The sequence below is a fragment of the Anoplophora glabripennis genome, unplaced genomic scaffold (genome assembly GCF_000390285.2).
Source record: "Anoplophora glabripennis isolate ALB-LARVAE unplaced genomic scaffold, Agla_2.0 scaffold174, whole genome shotgun sequence".
Lineage (NCBI taxonomy): Eukaryota > Metazoa > Arthropoda > Insecta > Coleoptera > Cerambycidae > Anoplophora > Anoplophora glabripennis.
Window position 1 is genome coordinate 756436 of NW_019416305.1, and position 23671 is coordinate 780106.

Below are 23671 nucleotides of genomic sequence, written 5' to 3' on the forward strand. Positions count from 1 at the left end.
GTAGAGATGTTTTAAAATCTTATGAGCTTTGACCTTCATATGCGCAGAAACATAATTCCGACCGTCGCCTAAATTATTCTACATCCTAAAAACATTGCACCTATTATTCACAGTCTCTCTCGAGCTCTAGCGTAAACAAGCCTTTGATCCGATTACAAATATCATAATAAAATGCCCTATTCTTTATTATTTTAATTTAAACAATAAAAATATATATAACGAACGTTCGCCAGTTGACTTTATTGATGCCCGAGCGCCTTAGTTCATTTCTAGTTGTAATGAGGCACGTGTTCTAATTCTGAGTCAATGTTTTCACAACGTGCTTATTAGAAGAATTATGGGGATACGCCACGCCTTTCGCGCATTTCGCGGCTCATGAGATATTAAAAGATCTCTACAATCTTAGTTTAGGAATGCCTAATCTAAGGCTACAATGAAAACGACATTAGCTTTGTTCCTAACGCAGTTCCCAACAATCAGAGTGATCCCCAGTCAGACACATGCGCATTCCGGTACAATGCTTACATAAGGTTCAAAATGTATTATTTTGAATCAAGTTTGTAAATGCGATTGCTTTTCGTACTTTTGGGTACATAATTTCCTTAAAATAGCGTTAAAATAACGAATTTTTTAATTGTGGAACCAGCCTTCATTTGTACCTTTATTTGTTGAATAAAAAGTCGATTTTTGTAGGTACACCCTATTAATTATTTTATTTTTTAAATAAAGTAAAATTGTTAAATTTGAAATACATAATAAATTTCGTTTCCCACTTTGCATCGCCTCTACTTTATGGTCTATAATACATATTTTATAATTTTATTTAATAATTTACAGCTCAGTAAAATAACAAGTTTAAGAACTTAATTCAAAATAGCCATTATGACGAGCATGTACCTACCTAAAACTGAATTTTGCCATGATTTCCTTGAAAATGTTTTGAGGAAAACTTATTTTTTTTCTGTTTCATAAAAGTCATCAACTGAAGCCATTAGTGGTGATTTATTATTATAGATTGTATTGATAGGATAAAAATAAATAGATTCTATTGAAATAAAATTGTATGTACAACAGTATAAATATCACAAAGTACTTAATAGAAAATTTTAATTTATACAAATTTGTGGATCTCTTGTAGCTAATTCTAAAGCTTTTTTCTGGAGAAGCATTTGTCGTAGAGATGAAGCTTCCTCTCGCAGTGTCAACACTTGTGCCCTCAAAATTGCGTTTTCATGTTCTAGAATTGTGGCTTTTAAGGCAATCTGAAAATAAACACATTCAAGATGCAATATAGTTTTATTGGTTTGTTTACATGTTTTTATAAACTTTATAAATTGATTTATTCGTTAATTAAATGATGAAAGCGTATTCATGAGAATTTATCATTCTTATTAGCACTGAGTACTATTTGCAAACTTATTAGATAGATCCATAGATGTCTATAAGAAAATACATAGGCGTAGCTAGGGGGGAGAGAGGGTAGAGGTTTGCGCGGACTACCAAAAAAAAAAGATCCAATAATATTATCTTCCTCTTTTTTTTTGAGGCCTCCATAGAGCTAGCAGCAGCTCTGGACCCGCCTCAAGCAAAAATCGTACTTATGTATTTAGTATTTACCTGGTCTTCTCTCATTTTCCTGGCATCTCTAGACTTTTTCGCAGCCTGATTATTTCTTCGTCTCCTCTCAAAATACTTATCGTCCTTTTGTTCGTCTGGGATTGGTTTTTTTTCTCCTCTTTGTCTTTTAAAATTAGAACTTGTGCCATAGATGGAGGAGCACGGAGATACGTTATTGGGGCTTCTAGATCCTAAAAAAAGTCATCAAATCAGAAACAAATTAAAGAATTAAGCTAATTCAAACAAATTCAAAAAAGAATTTTTCAAAAAAAATTATCAACTGAAGTTAAATTAATTTTTAAACTAGTTTAATACCTAAAATAGAGTAGAAAATACGAGATCTAATAATAAAATTTAAGAAATTAATAAAAATTATAAATATTAAAAACATTTTTCAAATTTCGTAGTGATAAATTAGAAACATTAAGCGAAAACTAAACACAAAACGAACTTGATGAAAACATATAAAAGAACTTATACTAGTAACGATTTTGTTGCAGATATGCCTTTTTGAAACAACTTATCTTTTAAATTTAAAACTTTAAGGTATAATTTTGGGGAATGCCAGCAAACAACCACTACATGAAATAGACAAGATTTTATGAAGAAGATTGTTGCCATACCCATTATAAAAAGTATCTATCTGAAAAGTATCTTAAATTGATTATAAAGCAAGGCTGTTTTTATTTCCTAACCGGTTTCAATAATAATGAAACTTTTTGTAATATTATGTCCTTCTAATTGGAAGGACGAACAGTAATTTGGAAAAAGCCTCTGCCACTACTATACAAGAAAGATGATAAACTGGACTGTGAAATATTGTTAATTATCAACAAATCTATGGAATTAAATACGAGATAAAATGCTACATTTTCTGTATTATGGAACGTTATTTCCAGCAACAATATAGTTGGTTGGTATTTGGTGCTGAGGTTAAATGTTTGCTTCGACATGATCTTTATTGTTCCGGTTTATGAGTCTTTTTCATCCACGGGTCCAGTAATTAGTAGTGTACCGCAAAGATCTGCCTTGGTACCTCTATTATTCTTAGTGTTCATCTCGGATGCATGCTGCATATAAATTCTAAAGTGTCATTTTGCGCTGACAACACCAAACTATTTGCAAACCCTTTGCGAGTAATATTTTCTAATATGAAAGGGCTACTTCAGCCCATCAATTCAGGGTCAAACAAAGACATTTCATTTAACGTTTGGTTTTGTTTGCGAGCAACTAGGGTCAATGCAAAGAAGGCTAATTTTCTCCATCTTCAAAATGTAATCCATGGTACCAGTTCTCATTGCAAGGTACACAATCAAAAACTAACTTCCTACTATAATCTTAATGCCAGTGTTACGGAACATCTTTCATGGTCCTACCACACAGCATTTGTTTGCAATACAAGCAAACTCAAAGCTCTATCTTTGAGCAGGACGTTTGCAAATGCAGCAGCTTCTATTTTCGTTCCTCCAAGTTAACAACTTTCGCAGATCGAAAGCTTCGTGGTAGGCCTCCACGAAGCTTTCTAACTAATCCATTTATTGATTAATAGACAATATTTTCTAAACATTTTCTCTAAATTCGGATCAGCGATTAAGAGAACACTGATTTAAATTGCAGAAAGATGACGTTGTGAAAAAATTAAGATATAGGCAAAATTTAAACTTACGTATTTGATCAGTTTGTAACAGATGAATCGGATGCGATGAGTAACCAAAAAATGGAGCGGGTGTTGATATAAAGCCCTTAGGAGGAAAATTTAAAAAGGCTTTTTCCTCTTCAATCACTGGCGATCGGAGGTGAAAATCTGATGGGACTGGACTCCTGAAAGATTTCAAATGCGCATCTAAAAATTAAATTAGAGTTAGACAACATATTCAAAATAAAAATTTATGTTGTAGGATTTAGGATTAATGATTTTTTTATGTCACCTAAATATAACCAATGAAAATTTTATCTTACAATTAGTGACTGCAGTTATAGGATCAATTTATTTCGCTTCAAAATCGACAAATATCTAAAATTTAGGTACATAATTTTTAAATGCGAAAATGAAGAGGAAAAATTATTGTATAATCCAGTAATTAGCAATCTTAAATCATTGAGAATATATGTTATAATTATCCTGTAACACAGGATTCGGTATCATTTTGGTATCTATATTTAAGGAAACAGTAGATATAAATGGACCTACATATAGACTGAATAGGGACTTTCGTTATACCTAATAGAAATTAACTTTAAAACTACGTTTATATTCTTGCATGTTAGTTTAAAAGCGTGATTAAATAGTTCATGCTCCTCTAATTTCTAGAGATATGTTTCTGAAATGAATAAATGCGGTCAGATAAAACGATAATAATCCATGCAAATTGTTGGTGCAAATCTGAGGAAATTAAAGAACACGGAAGGATATTATAAGCTTTCTGGTATACATAAAAAATCAAATAAATAATTAAAAAAAATTTTGTTCTATGTACTTATAAGCGTCTCCTATTTATAAGCGTCTAATTTAACAATTTAACAATAATTACACTATTCTATTAGTTTCAAGTAGTGCACAATAATATTATACAGGGTAATTTCACTTTAAATACAGAAACTGCAGGACTCGATCGCTAGATCCATTACCAAAAAATAAGTACAGTTTGTTCCATAAACTTTTTTCCTGCAGGACTCGGTATTCGAGATATAGGGTGTGAAAGTTAAAAAAAAATACATATTTTCTACTATATCTTCATAATGCGCTGACGGAATTGAATGAAATTTACTACAGCGTATTCACTTAATTATATTGAATTTTCCCTAAGAAAAAAAATACACCAGTGGCGTTTTTTTTTTAGAAATAATATTAGATTCAAGTACTCTTACGTTAAGTGAATGAAAAATATCTCTTGGTGTTTTTTAATAGTAGCAGCCGTTTAGGAGATATTTGGGCTTGTTTTTACGTTGTATTGAATTTCCCTTACAAATTAATCCGTTTATTTGATGAAAACGTCCTGGTTTTAACCAGTGACACGTGCTACTAAAACGCCCGCCAACTTTTCCCAAGGAAAGAATACGCCACTGACGGTTTTTTGTAGAAATAATTTTATTTCTGGAAAAAATATCAAAACTAGATAATAAAATAACATTAGCAAATAGGTCGAGTAACTAATTAAGTAACGAGTTCTACAACAATTGTCTAAAACGAAGTCCTTCCGCATCGATACACTTTTGACATATTCTAATCTATTTATAGAGGAACTTATCATGACGTGATTTTTTCTGAGGAGACTACAATTTTCCTCTATTCTTTGCCACAATTCGTCTCGTGTTCATAAGCCCAGCAAGGACTGCAGCTACAGAAATAAATAAACAAAACTAGTTATAATACTAAAATGAGATAAGCGTAAAGCTTACTAACTGATAATGCAGACAATTTTTGCTGATGGATTTTAAACAAATATGAGTAGGTGGACTAAATTTGCGCATAATGGTCGCCAAATAAGTAAATCATCTCCTAAACGGCTGCTACTATTAAAAAATACTCACTTTTTATTCATTTAACGTAACAGTACCTGAATTTAACATTATTTCTACAAAAAACTGCCAGTGGCGTATCTTTTTATTGGGAAAACAAAACGACACATTCACTAGCACGCAATTGGTTAATGCCACGAGGTTAATATTACATTCAACAAAAGGTCTAATTACGTAAATACGCTGTAGTAAATTTCATTCAAATCGTTCAGAGTAATATGAAGATAAGACAGAAAATATAATTCTTTTTGGAAATTTGAACACCCTGTAACTCGAATACCACGTCCCCCAGAAAAAAAATTTATAGAGCAAACTCTACTTATTTTTTGACAACTAATCGATTCCTGCAGTTTGTGTATTTAAAGTGAAATCACTCTGTATAATCTGTTTTTGCCTAAAATTCAGAGAACATGAATTACTTAATAAATAACAACCATCAACAACAGATAATTTATTGTTATTATTTTTATGTGGGAGAAAATAAAGATAAACATGTTTGGATATAATCGGTCATTCGCTTTATACCTAAAAATCACTAGAAGTATTAAATATTTATTTGTCTTGAAAATTAAAAAGTGTTCTATTATCTAATTACTTTTGAAATATCATAGGAGAGAAATGTAGATAAATATATTATGCTTTTATGAGTAAAATTGTTTAAATTTGAGAAATAAAAGTCATTCCCCAAATATATGTTTCGGCTAATTTAAGGAAAAATCTTAAGCTGACAACGTTGTTATTTTGTATTCGATCAGCCTTCGGGTCAATCAGTCAAATTTATAGATATGTAAACATAGATACTGGTATATAATCCAGAAAACAATATACTCGTATTTACAAAATTGGCAACCTACTTAATGTGAAGCTTTGTCTACATTCATACTAATTTTAATTTATCAAGGGCAAAAAATTATCTGCACAGTATTAATATTTTATGTAATGTTTCGTCTCCAAGTAGTTAGGTTTATAATCACTTTTGTGAAGTAAGTATATATTACTGAGGTACAGTAAAAATAATTTACCTACTTTCAGTAACGGTTATAAACGTTTAGCATATAATTTTAGATATTTTGCCAAATAATTAAGTATACATATAGTTAAAATCAAATTAGGATAGGTTAGGTTTGGTTTAGTTAAATAATATTTACGTCAAATAATNGAACACCCTGTAACTCGAATACCACGTCCCCCAGAAAAAAAATTTATAGAGCAAACTCTACTTATTTTTTGACAACTAATCGATTCCTGCAGTTTGTGTATTTAAAGTGAAATCACTCTGTATAATCTTGTACGAGTTCATTTAAAAAATAAAAAATTTCTCGAACTAAAACTAAAGTATATTTACTGCAACTCTATTTGTACTAAAATTTAAGATAAGGTGGTTCATGAATATAAAAAAGGGGTCCGTGCCATGTGACCAGCAAGTTTAGACAACCAGCATTGCAGAGCTGGTACTGGTAACAAAAAATCTCTAAATGACTAATATTAATGATTCGTTTACAATGAACAATGACAAATTGTTACGTCTATGTTCGAGATAATGCCGATTGATTGAATAGAATCTCGTGAAAAATTACACCCAAACACAGCCGTTGAAACAGTGTTTGTGTGTTTTAATGAAATCTTGATGTTATTGTTTCACAGGCCGACAAAATTTTACGAAAGTCCAGAACCAGAGACCGGATCAAGCCAAAGGATTTTGGTGCGCTGATTATGAATCTCAGCTCAGAAATGACCCATCGCCCTATAGGTTCTCGAGAAATTCTAACCTAAAAGTGCAATATATCTCGTATTTGGATAAATTTTGTTTATTTCCATGCTGTAACGAAATCGCTGAAATAATAAACTTCAATCTATCATATCTCTATGGAAAAAAAAATTAAAAAAATCGAAATGCTCTTAGAGATTTTGTATAAAGGGATTTTTTAGGTCGCTGATTACGAATATGAATTCACATTGTAAAAATTCAAGATGGCTGATCCAATATGGCGGGTGTACTTTTTTGAAATCCACCGATTTCAGTAAAATTTGGCATCATAAGNTTAAAAAAAATACATATTTTCTACTATATCTTCATAATGCGCTGACGGAATTGAATGAAATTTACTACAGCGTATTCACTTAATTATATTGAATTTTCCCTAAGAAAAAAAATACACCAGTGGCGTTTTTTTTTTAGAAATAATATTAGATTCAAGTACTCTTACGTTAAGTGAATGAAAAATATCTCTTGGTGTTTTTTAATAGTAGCAGCCGTTTAGGAGATATTTGGGCTTGTTTTTACGTTGTATTGAATTTCCCTTACAAATTAATCCGTTTATTTGATGAAAACGTCCTGGTTTTAACCAGTGACACGTGCTACTAAAACGCCCGCCAACTTTTCCCAAGGAAAGAATACGCCACTGACGGTTTTTTGTAGAAATAATTTTATTTCTGTAAAAAATATCAAAACTAGATAATAAAATAACATTAGCAAATAGGTCGAGTAACTAATTAAGTAACGAGTTCTACAACAATTGTCTAAAACGAAGTCCTTCCGCATCGATACACTTTTGACATATTCTAATCTATTTATAGAGGAACTTATCATGACGTGATTTTTTCTGAGGAGACTACAATTTTCCTCTATTCTTTGCCACAATTCGTCTCGTGTTCATAAGCCCAGCAAGGACTGCAGCTACAGAAATAAATAAACAAAACTAGTTATAATACTAAAATGAGATAAGCGTAAAGCTTACTAACTGATAATGCAGACAATTTTTGCTGATGGATTTTAAACAAATATGAGTAGGTGGACTAAATTTGCGCATAATGGTCGCCAAATAAGTAAATCATCTCCTAAACGGCTGCTACTATTAAAAAATACTCACTTTTTATTCATTTAACGTAACAGTACCTGAATTTTACATTATTTCTACAAAAAACTGCCAGTGGCGTATCTTTTTATTGGGAAAACAAAACGACACCTTCACTAGCACGCAATTGGTTAATGCCACGAGGTTAATATTACATTCAACAAAAGGTCTAATTACGTAAATACGCTGTAGTAAATTTCATTCAAATCGTTCAGAGTAATATGAAGATAAGACAGAAAATATAATTCTTTTTGGAAATTTGAACACCCTGTATCTCGAATACCACGTCCCCCAGAAAAAAAATTTATAGAGCAAACTCTACTTATTTTTTGACAACTAATCGATTCCTGCAGTTTGTGTATTTAAAGTGAAATCACTCTGTATAATCTGTTTTTGCCTAAAATTCAGAGAACATGAATTACTTAATAAATAACAACCATCAACAACAGATAATTTATTGTTATTATTTTTATGTGGGAGAAAATAAAGATAAACATGTTTGGATATAATCGGTCATTCGCTTTATACCTAAAAATCACTAGAAGTATTAAATATTTATTTGTCTTGAAAATTAAAAAGTGTTCTATTATCTAATTACTTTTGAAATATCATAGGAGAGAAATGTAGATAAATATATTATGCTTTTATGAGTAAAATTGTTTAAATTTGAGAAATAAAAGTCATTCCCCAAATATATGTTTCGGCTAATTTAAGGAAAAATCTTAAGCTGACAACGTTGTTATTTTGTATTCGATCAGCCTTCGGGTCAATCAGTCAAATTTATAGATATGTAAACATAGATACTGGTATATAATCCAGAAAACAATATACTCGTATTTACAAAATTGGCAACCTACTTAATGTGAAGCTTTGTCTACATTCATACTAATTTTAATTTATCAAGGGCAAAAAATTATCTGCACAGTATTAATATTTTATGTAATGTTTCGTCTCCAAGTAGTTAGGTTTATAATCACTCTTGTGAAGTAAGTATATATTACTGAGGTACAGTAAAAATAATTTACCTACTTTCAGTAACGGTTATAAACGTTTAGCATATAATTTTAGATATTTTGCCAAATAATTAAGTATACATATAGTTAAAATCAAATTAGGATAGGTTAGGTTTGGTTTAGTTAAATAATATTTACGTATAATAATATAATTGAATATATTTAATTATTAACACAATCAAATATATTTAGCATATGGTATTTTATTAAATAGGTTAAGTTTGTAACTGAAAAATTAACTTTAATTTACAGGTAATTGGAGAACTGTACCATATTTTTTTAAATTTTTATATATTTCTGAAGATAATAATTTCAAGACAAGGATAACGCAATTTGGATTTTATTGTTCTTATATAACAATAATTTAAAAACATTAATATGATCTATTTTCATTATTTGTGCTCACAGGTTTGTCAAAATCAACATTAAATTCATTAGTGTGTTCAGTTATTTTGTAGCAGATATCTATATTCCACAAGCATTACAAAATGTTAAAAATATAGGACCTAAAATCTTATATTTTATGTTTTCAATTTAAATAGTTGTTTTTAGTTTCCTCTACTATTATGTAAAACAAATGAACTATACATATAAGCATTGAAATAAAAAGACGTATGTATTTATTAAAAATCTCCGTGTTGGTAAATATCAATCGCTATTGTAGTGCATTTAAGAAAACACCTCAATACAAACCTTGCGTTTGGGACGTTAATAAATAATTACAGTTTCTCAGCAGGCTGTAAGCTGAAAATGCGGATACGGGTAAAAGGGGGCTAGAACCCGCGCCTTCGCCAAAATGGTAGTGCGAATTTTGCGGATCCATAGCCGTCGAAAAAACTCACAAAAATCACCGTCCGCAGAACAAAAACATCGGTCAACAGTTAAGTAAACAAAAGCGGACCAATCTGATAAAGAATAATTAACAAAAGAACTGAAACTTTACTGAAATTCCAAATATACGGCGCTCTAGACGGCGTTTTACAGTCACCTGGATAAATACTGACAATAAAAATAGCATGTAAGAATTCAAATGTCATTATTATAATATTACAGCAACATAACGTTGCTATGAATCTATTATGACACCGAAGGCGTTTGCTTTGTAGTTATTCCCCGCCCTTATAGTCCTGCGCAAAGGACGACGGGCCCTTTGCTATCCTTATTGGCTAGCACTGGTCAAAAACAATCCTCAATATGCAAGTTTATTGAACATTAAAACATCAAAATAATGTATTTTGTATAACTCCACCCTAACTTGACCGCACTGAAATATCCAGGTTAGCTTTTATTGTTTTACGAACAGTTACAACATTACTGTTTTGCAGTAATCGTTACTTTCTGTCAATATACACGCATTTATTTGCATTATTTATTTACAAATTACCTCATTTTTTATTCCGCAGGCATATCTTATTATTTATGTAAATAATATCTACAGTCATTAGGTGCTATATTACTGTGGTTTTATGTAGCGGTTATATGTATTATTCAGGAACCGAATGTTTTTCTACAATTATAAGCTTACCGTAGATGTTTCAAAAGATATTTAAATACACATTACAGTGTCACAAGTTGAGTGCATGCATGATAGAGATCACTTCAACTTTGAACAAAGTTTTAATGTCATAGAAAATTGAGAGAAATTGTTTTTCACATTATCGAATAACACAAAAATTGAAGATAGAAAATTAAATGGTAATATAAAATTATACTGTTCGCATTCGTTACTATTTTTTGTTACAAACTGAAAAAGCATATTGACTCCTCGTAACTACAAATAATAATTATAAATTAATTTATTTGTGCATTACTAAAGTTGTTTATTAATCATTTTGCAACAGTATGACTGGTTAAATTTAGACTAAGAATTTTAAGGAAAATCAGATATACAGAACTAAATAAAACCCACATATATCTAAAGGGTGTACCTACCTAAAATATTTGGACAAACTTTAGTTTCAAACTCTACTTAGCGTAGTTTTTTCGGATATCTTGCCATCTGCGAAAAAATTAGTAAAATAAACCCTTGCACCAAATAAACCAGTCAAGGGTTATTTTTATGAAAGTGGTTTGGCCTTCCAAAAAAACTCACACTGCAAAAAAGCAGACAAATACAAAGTACAAAAACACATCACAAAAGGTAGTTAACGTTTCGAAAATCCACTGTTTTGTTCTTCTGAACTTTTCTTGACTTTTCGTTTTATAACTTTGATAGTTTAAATTTGTTTGCTTTTGTCTGTTTCCATTAGAGATGGATTAGAGATTATCGTATGATGTTTATTCTATTATCACTTACTTCAACTTTTAGAATTTGTAGCCAGCAAGGATTCAAGTTTATAAAATAATTTGACACACATCTTTCACCATTCAACAAAATAATCGTGGACTCTTTTAATTTTCTTTCAAAGGTATTATCTTCTTTTTCCAAAATTTTAGTCGAACCCCATTGAATAATATTACCGTTTTCCCAAGCGTGATCGCAAATTTTAGATTATTCAAATTCTCGTTTTTTAATGTACTTTTTGTGTTCATCGATTCTAATATTCACAGGTCGAGAAGTCTCTCCAACTAAATGTTTATTACATTCACAAGGTATGCTATAAATGCAATTTTTAAATTTTGAAAAACATTATTAGGGCACGTCCTTTATAATAAACTCCTTAAAGTATTACCTAGTTGTCAGAAAAACTGTTCTAATGTGAATTTGTTTTCTATTTTTCTTAATTTTTCCCATAATACCTACAGGTATTTATGGAATTTTTAATGTGGATGTAATTTCTCTTTTTTTGTTTTACATAATTTGTCTTATTTCCAATATTCCTAAAGACTGTTTCAACAAAATTCTGAGAGTGTTGATTATTTATTAGTACATTCTTTATGAATTTTACCTCATTATTAAAAATTACATCTTTCGAGGAAATCAAGTTGGCTCCATCATAGAAACATTTAACTACATCTTTCTTTATATCAGTATGATGATTTGAATTAAAATTTAGATATCTGTTAGTGTCAGTTGGCTTTCTATAAACACTTGTTTCTAAATAATTGCTATTATTTTTAATTACTTAAATAAAGGGTAATGAATCATTAAATAAATATAGCTAATTCCTCATCGGTAACAGGCCAAATTCCAAAAATATCGTCTACATATCTACATCAAAAGTAAGGTTTTTTTATATAAATTGTTAACATAGTTTTTCTTCAAAGAAATCCATAAAAATATTACTAAAAATTAGTGATAAAGACCTCCATAATTGAAAATATGTACTTTTTATACATAAACTTAATAATTGCATTAAACATCCTATACTTAAGTTCTACTTACCAAATTGCTACCATTTTCTAATTTATTTTTGCTAATAATCAATGTTTTATCTACTGGCACATTATAATGAAAAGACTAACTACATCAAAACTCACCATTAAATGACTAGTATTAAAACTATTTAAATAAAGTTTTTCCAAAAGATGTTTACTATTTTTAATGTATGAATCAGAATGTCCAACTAAAGGTTTGATAATTTCCAATTAATATTTTGCCAATTTATTACAAGACGAATTAATGGAACTAACTATTGGTTTACTATAATGCGGATTTCAAATTTTTCTCTCACTATCTGAAAATTCTTGTTTGTATTTATATAACGTCCTATAAATTTTATTTTCTAATAATTTGGTTGGGTTTTTATTTAATTTTGTATAATTTCTTTCAATAATTAAATTAACAAATTAACAAAAAAACAGTCCATATAATTTACACAAAAAAAAGATTTAGGAATTTCTGGTATGTGAATAAGGTATAACCCGCTAAGTATAAGTCATACCTTAAATGCTACCTACTGAATGCCTACTGACACAAAGTTCTTTTTTCTTTTTGCTGGCAGAGAGTGACCTACTAACCTGTAAGGAGAATAAGCTTTTTAACTTAGCCGTTTACTAAATATTGAGAATGTAATTCAAAGATGGATTCGACATGTAGCCTGCAAGAAAAGTTGTTTCCAAAAATATCAGTTTAAAATGATTAAATTTTGTTACTAAATTAATTGAAAATTTTCTAAAACACAGTAAATTCTCTTCAAGATGTGGATGTGGATGTGGCATTATAATTCTACTAATGAGCTGAAAATGGCTCTAGACATTAAAAAGTTTACAGATTTTATTAGTAAATATTCTTAGTAAAAGTACATGAAATTGAGGAATAGAAGTTTCAGACATTTTTCAAAATCATCCATTTTAATATTAAATTTATAAATTTATAAAATATGGATACAGGATATTATAAAATAATGAACGGATTTAATTGAAATGAAACTTAAAATTACTAAAGTCATCCTCGGAACTAGGCCTCTGGAGGTAAAAAAATATGGTACATACATTTGTGGACAATCGTAAACTAAAGCTGCATACCATCCCAGAAAAACACACACAGGTGTATATATATATTTAATTTATCGCGTTATATATAAAAAATTAAGAGTTTCCACAATCATGTTTAAAGACCCTTTTTTCCCTTAATTGTGCCGTATCACAGGAGCAAAGTTGTACACCAGAACAAGACTGATTGTATTAAGTTATACTTTATTAGTAATTAGATACTAATAATAAATTAGGTAGATATACAGAAACAAATTTTTTATTTAGATGTATTGTTTAGTAAAACACATGATACAAGTTTATTTTCGACTTTTGCTTAGAATTGCTTGTATTTCCGCTAGAGACTTGCCTTTGGTTTCAGGAATTACAAAATAAATAAATATGGTCCCTAGAATGGTCACTCCCGCAAATAACCAAAAACATTTTGCACCACCTAAAAATGTCATAACTAGTGGAAAGATGAAGGTAACTGTGAAGCCAGTAAAAGCTCCAAAGAAGGCGACGAATGATGAAGCAATTGATCTAACATTGGATGGAAATACCTCACTTACTATTGTCAGAGGTACGTTAGTAAGACCAATGCTAAAAGCAATCATGTAGGCAGTAAGAGACGTGACAGGTAACCAAAAAAGACCCTGTGTATACGGAGATTCCATTTCCTTTAGATAAAAATATACACCGAGGAATAAAAGTGTTACAGAAGTTCCGAATGTTGACAATAATAGCAACGGCTTTCTTCCAACTCTTTCAATAAGAAGTGAGGAAAGTATGCTAGAGATAAGCTGTATTACTGAAACAAAAATTACAGAAAGGTTGGTAGAAATTTTGCTCCCTGCTGCGTCAAAAATAGGTCCAATGAAAGCCGTGATCGGAAATATGCCTGATAAGTGCTGAAGAGAACATAAACTTAAACAAATTAATATTCCCTTACGTAGTGATGGTGTTCCGAAAATATTTTTAAACATACTTTTATTTGAATTTTCTTCCTCTGTAATTCTAGTTAATTGCATTAAATCTTTCTCAGCCGATTTCGAATCCAAATTTTTCAGTTTCATTAAAGTTTTTTTTGCGCTCGAAAACTTTCCTGTGGATACTAAATAAACTGGCGATTCCGGAATAAAAGACAAAAAACCAACAAGAGCAATTATTAAGAAGGAAGCACAGGAAAGAGTAAATGCTTTTAGAGGTAAAAGAGGACCCACAACAAGTGAATATAGCATCCCTAATGTTGTTAGCACAGCCATTATCGAAACCAACCTTCCTCTGTTGTGGTCTTCAGAAATTTCTCCCGTATACATGGGCATTAAAGCAAAACTCAACCCCATACCTACCCCTAAGAGAAACCGAGCCAAATAAAAAAGATATATGTTCTGTGCAAACGCGAGTATGATGTAGGATACAATTTTTAATACAGCTATCATCATCAATACTTTTGTCCTTCCAAAAACGTCGGCAAATTTTCCGAAAGCTAACGGTCCGACTGCTGCTCCCAAATTTACCAGTGCAGCAATCCAAGACTCTTGTACAGTTGTCACCGGTACTCCTAGTGGATTGATGTCAATGTCACTCGAGCGTAGTGTTGGAATGGCCGGAGAAGTCCATGTGAAATTACAGCCGCAGTCAAACATCAGAAGGTCAGCTGCAAGAAAAAGAAATATAGTAAAGCTAACTTCATTTTTAGGTTATTATTCATTATTTTCATTACACAGCCACACAAAAAAATCACCCTTCGGGACCGGAGGCCAGACCATGTTTATTGGGTCGCTGAATCCGAATCCGAAATCCATTTAACCCTATAACCTCAGGATTTTTCATAACCTTAAAAAAACAATATTCTCAACAATTAAACCATATAACCTGAAGACTCAAGCTTTCAACTCTAAATTCAATTAACCAAATCCCATAAACATTTAACCCAATGATATTCCAGCCTAATAAGCCCATGAACCCAAATACCAATAACCCTATAACCTCTTAACCCCATAACCAAATCATAGGCAATATGTATTATTGCAAAACATCACATAGCTGATGACTCCTTGAAAACCCTAGTAGTCTAGTCATTTCACATGTCCGGTCTTTCGATCTAGTCATTCTAGTAATATAATTTTTTGTGTTATCTATTGTTATCCTTTGGATTTTCATTTCATTTGACCTAGTCAAAAGAGATTCTTAACAGTAATCATTCATTTATTTATTTTAGTTTTATTGATTAGTTTATAATACGGTCTATCCTACAAATTATTTTTTTTTTTTCAAAAGCTATATGATGTACATCGAAATCCGATAACGCAACCACCTCGTGTTGTACATCGGGTAATACTAATGCCAAAGGTCCTACCAATTAAAGTTATAAAAAAAAACAGATCGACTGTAGCACTCGGTTCTTTGGTGAATGGGATCAAATTACAAGGTAATGAAGTTGTGGTTAGGGAATTGTGGGGTTTTGAATTGTAGGGTCATGGGGGTTTTGGGGTTTGAGTGCATAGGTTTTTAAGACATCCTCAAGTACGTTAACGTTTAGCCATAATACATATTGAATATGATTTATTAGTTATGGGGTTATAGGGTTAAAGAATTTTTTGGGATTCAGTACTCGGGTTTTCAAGAATTCCTCAGCTATGTGATGCTTCGCAATAATACAGATTGCGTATGTTTTATTCCCTTGGTTATGGGGTTATGGGGTTATGAGGTTATGGGGTTATGGGGTTATGGGGTTATAGGGTTATTGGGGTTATTGGGGTTTAGGTTCATGGGCTAATTAGGTTGGGATATCATTGAGTTATATGTTTATGGGATTTGGTTAATTGGATTTAGCGTTGGAAGCTTGAGTCTTATGGTTATATGATTTAATTGTTCATAATTTCGTTTTTTTTTTGAGGTTATGAAAAATTTTGAGGTGATGGGGTTAAATGGACATCGGATTCGGATTCAGCGACACGAAAAACGTATAATAGACACGGTCTGACCTCTGGGCGCGAAAGTCGATTTTTGTGTGGCTGTGTATTACTAAACATTCCACACTTAAAAGCAAGAATCAATAATTAAAAGATACTGGAAAATATCAAATTTATAACGTATATTTTAAAATTTAAGTCAATTGATTTCATTAAGACTTAATAAAACTTTTAATCGCGATGATCAAATATGTCACAATAACTGGTGACCAATAACAAAAAGTCAATAAGAGTGTATTCCTATTCTTAAAACAAACTTTTGAGGTGCAAGATACCTCGCATTAAATAAGAGGATAATTGTAACAACTATTTATTAAATTGCCTAGATTTATCCTGAAAAAAGTTAGTTTAAATATTTTTTGTATTACAGAGAGATTTAGGAAATGTTGCCTTTCAGTTCATTGTAATTTTAACTGTTGCTACAATTGTAAAATGCAAAATATATACAGAGTGTTTCCTAAGTACGGTCCGTAACATTAGGACACAATTTCTTATGGTATTTAAAGAAAAAAAGTTCTTATAAACATGTGGCCGAAAACGCTTAGATTCCGAGATACACAGTATTGAAACTTTTAAAACAAAGCTTGGTCAGCTCGCAGTCCCGATATGAATCCTTGCGACTTTCATGTATGGGATCACCTCAAGTCTCTCGTGTATAAAACACCTGTAGTAGATGAAAACGAGTTACGAAATCGAATAATTCAAAGTTGTGATGTCATCATACACAATTCTTCAGAAATTTTTGATCGGGTGATATAATCAATGATGAAACGATTGAAACTGTGCGTTTTATCAGAAGGTGGCCATTTTCAACATCTGCTTTGACTTTGTGTCGAAACTGATTATTTCTATGATTGTTGTTTGTCGGTCATTTTTCTAAGAATAGGTTAGTATTGCAAGATTGCCTTTTTTGTTGTAAATATTAGGCAAGTCCGATAATAATAAAAATTTTAAAAACTCCATTGGCGTTCTACATTTTATGACGAAAACGTCGACTGACCCACGCCTAACTGCGCCACTGGCGCAGATAAAAATTGACTTTATACAAAAGCAGTTCTTTACTAACGTACAATAATTGCCAAATATTAAGAACCTAACACTGACTGTTCCAAATTTATTTCAAATATTAATAAATTTTTAAAAATTTTCAGCACCCTGTATTTCTGAATCTAAGCCTTTCCGGCCACATGTTTATAGGAACCTTTTTTCTTTAAATACTATAACAAATGATGTCCTGAAGTTACGGTCCGTACTTAGGAAATACCCTGTATTTTCATTATGATTGAGTCCCATTTGTTTCCTGTACTTTCTATTATTTTATTTTTGTTCCAGTGATATGTTGCATTTCATATTAATTTATTTGAATAAGACTCGAGTATTTTTACTCAAATATGAATATTTTAATATGGAAAGTATTTCTTACTTAGTTTATAAAGATTTTGTTCTCTAATCATAACGAAAACATTACATTTTATATATCTCCTCTATTATCAATGTAATCATATCAATGAAAAATTTTGCCCGGTAATCTTTTTAGTTTTAAATCAGAGAAGATCAAATATTCAGTTTATGTTTAGAGTAAAAAAAATATTAAGGTATTAATTTACGTCATTAATCTCAACACACTAAGGCTTATAAAAGAATTCTTAAATAATAATATGTATATATGATAAGAGAATTATGACCCAATTACATCTGTATAACGTATTCAATATTTATAGACATTGCAATACAGTCTGTTTAGTGAACAGATGTTTTACCAAATGAAAATTTAATAAAGGAAATTATTAAATTTAAGTTTACTTAGGTTTTATGGTATTTCTTATATTGCAAATTTAGACCGTATTTGGAGATCGCCAAGATTTAACATATCTAACTATAATAATATTAATATAATATTATATAATATGTATAATAAAAGTAAAATCCAAATAAACCACATTTTATTTCCTATTATCATTATTATTATTATTGTTGTTATTATTATGGTTATTATTGTTATTATTATTATTTTATACTGGAAAAAATTGAATTTTCTTTGGATAGTTTTTTTAAGAAGTGACAGGTGAATTTTTATTTTGGGTTTTATTTTATTCACCTTTTAATCTGAATAACTCTCATCTTAAAAGCATAGATTATACCTTATTTATAATAGCTGTTTTACATTGACAATTTATTGATCAATTAATTCATGAAGTCGCTTCATCAAGAAATTGGACAAGTGTAATGCACCAAATCTGCTGTCAAATAACTTCATGAATTTATTCATCAAGTTCTTGACGAATTAGAGCATGTTCTAATTTTCGTCAATTTCTTCGTGAAGTTCGGAAGTACCAACCCAACAGATTTCCAGCCTCAGATCAGTAATGAGGTTATGTTATTGGAATATGTAAATAATTGTGTGGCGTCGTACTAGTTTTGCATTGTTTTTACTGATTTGTTACTTACAAAAACTAATATTTATATAATATGTGTCAGAACGGTACCGCTGTTGTATCACTACAATTATGAGTGGAAAGGTGACATTTTTGAAATTTATTTGCTTCTTTGATTCATTGGTAGAACTGATTCATACGTCAAAAAACTTGACAAAGTCTGTAGCAGTGTAAAACCACACTGTTTACCAATAAATTCGTGAATTAATTCATGAAGAACTTCGTCAATTTATTCATCAATAAATTGTCAATGTAAAACAGCTATTAAGGTATTTTCATATCGCAGATCAGCTTTTTAAATCAACTTTACAGTCATATTTAGAACATGGCGAATCATTTGTTTTGTTTATAATCAATCTTAATCAATTAACTAAATAATTTTTATATTTATAATTCTCACAATATAAGTTGATAACAACAATAAATACTAAATGTCAATATTTGTCTCCATATTTTTACATTTGTTCCTGGTATTGGAACATAGTTTTCGAACAACGTTATTTACTCTATTGCAAAAATGCAGAAAATTCTCAATTTCGAATATGTAATGAACAGAAAAAATATATTTTATTGTTCTTTTAAACAAATTAATAGAATTATTGGTAGTCGTACGTTAAAACTATGTGAGAAAATATTTTACTTCGATTAAAGAAACTATACTAAAACATATATTTCTTAGATTACAAAAAAGTTCCCCAATACAAAACATAAATTATTTTCAACAAAAAATTAAATAAATTTAAAATATAAAATAATTTCAATATATTTTTTTTAACATTGGAGGCCCTTATAAATGTTGTTTTAGAATACCTGTTATTGAAGAAATGTATAAAAATAAACTATTCTTTTTCTTGCACTCTCCATCGTCTTTTAAAAGATGAGGTTCGGATATCTCATATGTTAGGGGCTTATAGACTGTTTCATGTTGCTCATCAAGTGCTTTGATTTTATTATCCATGTTATGAGCGAAATGTCTTGAGGTCTGCACATTAACCGACACTATTGTGAAGTGTTATGCTTCCTTCCTTCAATATTATTTACTCATCAGTGTTATCAAAACCTAACCTACTATCATTTAATTGTTGCTTTAATTTAAGTAACAATAAAGAGCAAAAGCCAGTTGTAATTTTTATTTAGTTTCAGATTTGTCTTGTGCAAACACATATTATGTCATTATCTCCACCAGGTGTTGATTTAGTGAAAAAGCATTTTTTTTATAATACGTAATATAATGTAATAAAATACTTTGTACTTATTTTACTTTCAAATAGAGGCTAGCCTACTTACACGAAAATAGTGATGGTGTTGACAATATTGAATTCAAAACGTCACAAAAGAAAAACAAACTGAAAACAACCGTGAACCAATCAGTACATAAAACGAACATTATAGGTACATATTTTATAACATTTTTTACCAATATTAGAGCACCTATATCAGACAGAATGAGAAGGGCAGTGCATAAAAAATAAATTTTCGTTGGAAAATAAGTGATTAATAGTTTTATTAAATGTTATAGCACAGGAAAATTATCTTAATCTGAAGTTGTTTTAATCGGGTATTTCTAGAGAGGATATTAAAATAAATCTACGACAATAGACAGAGATCAGGTATGCAAAAGTGACGATAATACAGCTATTTTCTAATACATTTATGTTAAATTATGTATAAAATACAAAAATCTTAAGATCCGTTTCTGAACTTTTCTGCACCTTTATGTATGAACGAAGTTAGGTATGCTATAATAATGAGTTTAAATGTAACTGATACAGCAATGAAAGCGATTAGCATTTATCCACCTTCATTAATTGGTGTTTTGGTGTAGCCAAAAAGCATATTTATTAATTCATCTTTATAAACCAACTATTGGATGTGTTATGTGTTGTTACACGATTTATTTAAGTTTAAATTTAAACATAAAATTTTATGTTCAAGTACCAATTATGAGTGGAAAGGTGCACACTCACTACTTTAACGAATATTTTGCCCAAAAATTAGTTAAAAATATAATAACTTTTATTCGTTATTGAAATAGCCATTTATTTATATCATTATAATATACAGATACGTTAAATGGCTTTTTTAGAAGTCGGAAAATGTCACTCATCAAATGAAACATATAAGATACATAATTTTCAGTTCATATTTAAAATAATCTTTAAAGATTTGTTTTAAATAAAATAAATATGCACAGCTTTATTATCCAGATATGTCTTCAAGTGTGTGTTGGTATAGTGAAACAGCATTTTTTAAAATAACTTATCATTATAAGAAATAAACTTTTAAAAATATATATTTGTTTTATTATTAGCTCCCGTATATTTATTATCATTATATTTATTATCGTTGAGGATATTTAAAGATCTCAAAAGATATTTAAAGGTCTATGAAATATATTCATAATGTTTTTTAAAGATGAAGTCAAACAATGTGGTTCGATACTAAAAATCTAGATATGCAAAAGAAATCTAAAACATTACAGACAAGATTCTTAATTAAGGATACGAGGGTTGCTTTTTATATTTCGGAAATGGACGATCTTAGTGCTGCCATCTGATAACCGACGTCCATATCGTAAAGTTCGTTTTTTTGTCGGTATACTTACTCAACCTTTTCACATACAGGCGCTATTTGTGTTATTTACAGTGTCTTGAAAAATCTAAGCCAAAAAATTTAATTAAGTCGTAAACATTTCCGTGCATCGATAAACTTAATTCAACTTTTGCCAATGAAGCACCATCAAAAACAACTGTAAATCCATGACTGTGGACTCATGAGTGTAACGAGAATTTTGTCCAAACACGATTAAAAAGTAAACTTGAAGTCTTTTCAGTATCAAGTATCACCCAATTTAAATATCTGATTGTGATAAACATATACGATTAAGTGTATACCTAATGTCATAAAAAAGCACTTGTATTTTCATAAAATCCAACGTAAAATAGCAAAGAATATCACAACTCTAAGCAAGAGCGAATAAGTTAACAACCAAGTATTACGTAAATTTGAAATAGATAAGTGTGAGTCCATATTTATAATTCTCGGGAAAGAGTAAAGGCTTAATAATCTCACAATCCTTAAGGACTGTGAGATTATTAAGCCTTTACTCTTTCCCGAGAATTATAACCAAGTATTAATTTACATCATTAAGTTACCATTAGAGAGAAATGATATACTTCACGTTCTAATACTATATTACACCAAAAATTATTTTAGGTTAAATAAAACAACGGGCAGATAAGAACTATAAACATTGAATAATGTTCAGTAACGATGATTCCGATTGAGGGGTGAATGATGAGTAGGTAAATCCTAAATATTTACAAAGTCATTAGATTATTATCGCAGAAACGAATGATTATATTCGTATGCAAGTAGTATATACTTAACGTATATTTTTACCAATCATTTGTAACCATTTATGTTTATACAATACCAGCGCATCCGTCATTTTATAGAAATGAAGTGCAATCATTTTGGATCTATATGAAACTTAAAGAATTAATAGTAACTTTATACAGAGTGAACGCAAACAAATTTTTATAGTTATTTTGTACAAAATTACATAAATTTTGCTTTAAAAGGTATTAAGGTAATTTGAATCAAATCTAAAATGAAATATTGTCTATAAATATTTATTATATCCTTTAGTACTGCTATTTAGTAGTTTATTTGTCACACTAAAAATTAAAATTAAAAGATTTAGACCTTTAATTTCATGTTTTGGATTAGATGTTAAGGAAGAACTAATGTGTGTCATCTGCCAGTGTTTTGTTTTAAACAAATGACATGAGCCACCTATGACTGCAATTTTTAATAACATTTGATAAAATACGGTTCGTCTCTGCCCCTTATAAGATTTACTAGTTATACGATTTACTATTGTACAATTTTTTTTCTGTAGTTGATCATTTGTTTTTTATAATTTATTGTTTGTTACTTAGTATGTGGTGTGAATAAAGTCAGTATAACAATATTTTAAAAGAATATTTTGTGTCGGTGTGATTTAGATAAAATAATATATTTTATTACCTATACAGGGTGATTCAAAAAACCGCTGACAGACTTCTAGGGTAGATAATACATAAAAAATTAAGACGAACAGTTTTAATAAACATAGGGTCGCAATTGCCTCCTTAACAAGATACAGGGCGTTTCTGTAAAATTAAAGCGTAAAAATGACAAAAAGAAGCATATAATCTAGTTCACTTAACTCACTTGTACACATTGACATTAGTGACAGGCGATGTTTAATTTTATTTTGAATAGCGCAAGCCTACTATGCGAAACTAAAATGAAAGAAAATAAAATTGGATTTACAAGTTTCTCTTAAAAATGATTGCTTTAATCCATATTTTGCAAGCGACCAATTCGATAGACAATTGAACACTTTACACGAAAATAGTGCCCGTTTGACAAAATTAGCAGTGGCGTAGAAAATATTTTTAAAAAAGGGTCACGTTGACCCCGTCTCTACGACACTGCTGCTCATAAAATTTTGAGCAGTACATCAAACATTGGTCTTAAGGTGCTAACTACGCATAGCAAATTTGAAATAGAAATGTGCAGGCATTTTGGAATTATTGCAGACAATGTTTAATTTTACAGAAACTTTGACGCCCTGTATCTCGTTAAGCAGGCAATTGCGACCCTATGTTTATTAAAACTTTTTGTCTTAATTTTTTATGTATTATCTACCCTAGTAGTCTGTCAGCGGTTTTTTGAATCACCCTGTATATCATAAATTGCATATTGAAGTCGACATATCTCGAAAATAAGTAAACATAGGGAAAAACTTTATATTACAAAAATTACTCAAAATTTAACAATCTTTCAAACGGATTGCATTTCCCCGTTCCAGGGAACAAAAAATTGTTTAGTATCGCCACGCCATCTATACA

At 30.0% G+C, this 23671-nt stretch overlaps 2 protein-coding genes across 2 annotated transcripts; both read right to left on the reverse strand.

Moving 5' to 3' along the window:
* Positions 1-1106: 1106 nt before the first annotated feature.
* Positions 1107-9827, reverse strand: LOC108906843 (cell death specification protein 2). The gene is made up of 4 exons (XM_018710262.1): positions 9698-9827; positions 3284-3460; positions 1618-1808; positions 1107-1262 (listed from the first exon to the last, which is right to left on the reverse strand). Exons 1-4 carry the CDS (start codon positions 9825-9827, stop codon positions 1107-1109), a joined length of 654 nt encoding a protein of 217 aa, XP_018565778.1.
* Positions 9828-13279: 3452 nt separating this feature from the next.
* Positions 13280-22641, reverse strand: LOC108906847 (facilitated trehalose transporter Tret1-2 homolog; the record flags this gene model as incomplete). The annotated part of the gene is made up of 3 exons (XM_018710265.2): positions 13280-15017; positions 19581-19752; positions 22594-22641. Coding segments are annotated over 3 exons (1560 nt in total), but the record flags the coding sequence as incomplete, so codon positions are not given.
* Between the last annotated feature and the right edge of the window lie 1030 nt (positions 22642-23671).

Excerpts from the sequence above, each read along its gene's own strand:
- LOC108906843 (XM_018710262.1), bottom strand. The coding sequence starts at position 9,827 with ATGGATCCGCAAAATTCGCACTACCATTTTGGCGAAGGCGCGGGTTCT. Across the intron at positions 3,461-9,697 it reads ATTAACGTCCCAAACGCAAG|ATGCGCATTTGAAATCTTTC; the intron begins GTTTGTATTGAG and ends TTTAATTTTTAG. Across the intron at positions 1,263-1,617 it reads GGAAAATGAGAGAAGACCAG|ATTGCCTTAAAAGCCACAAT; the intron begins GTAAATACTAAA and ends GTTTATTTTCAG.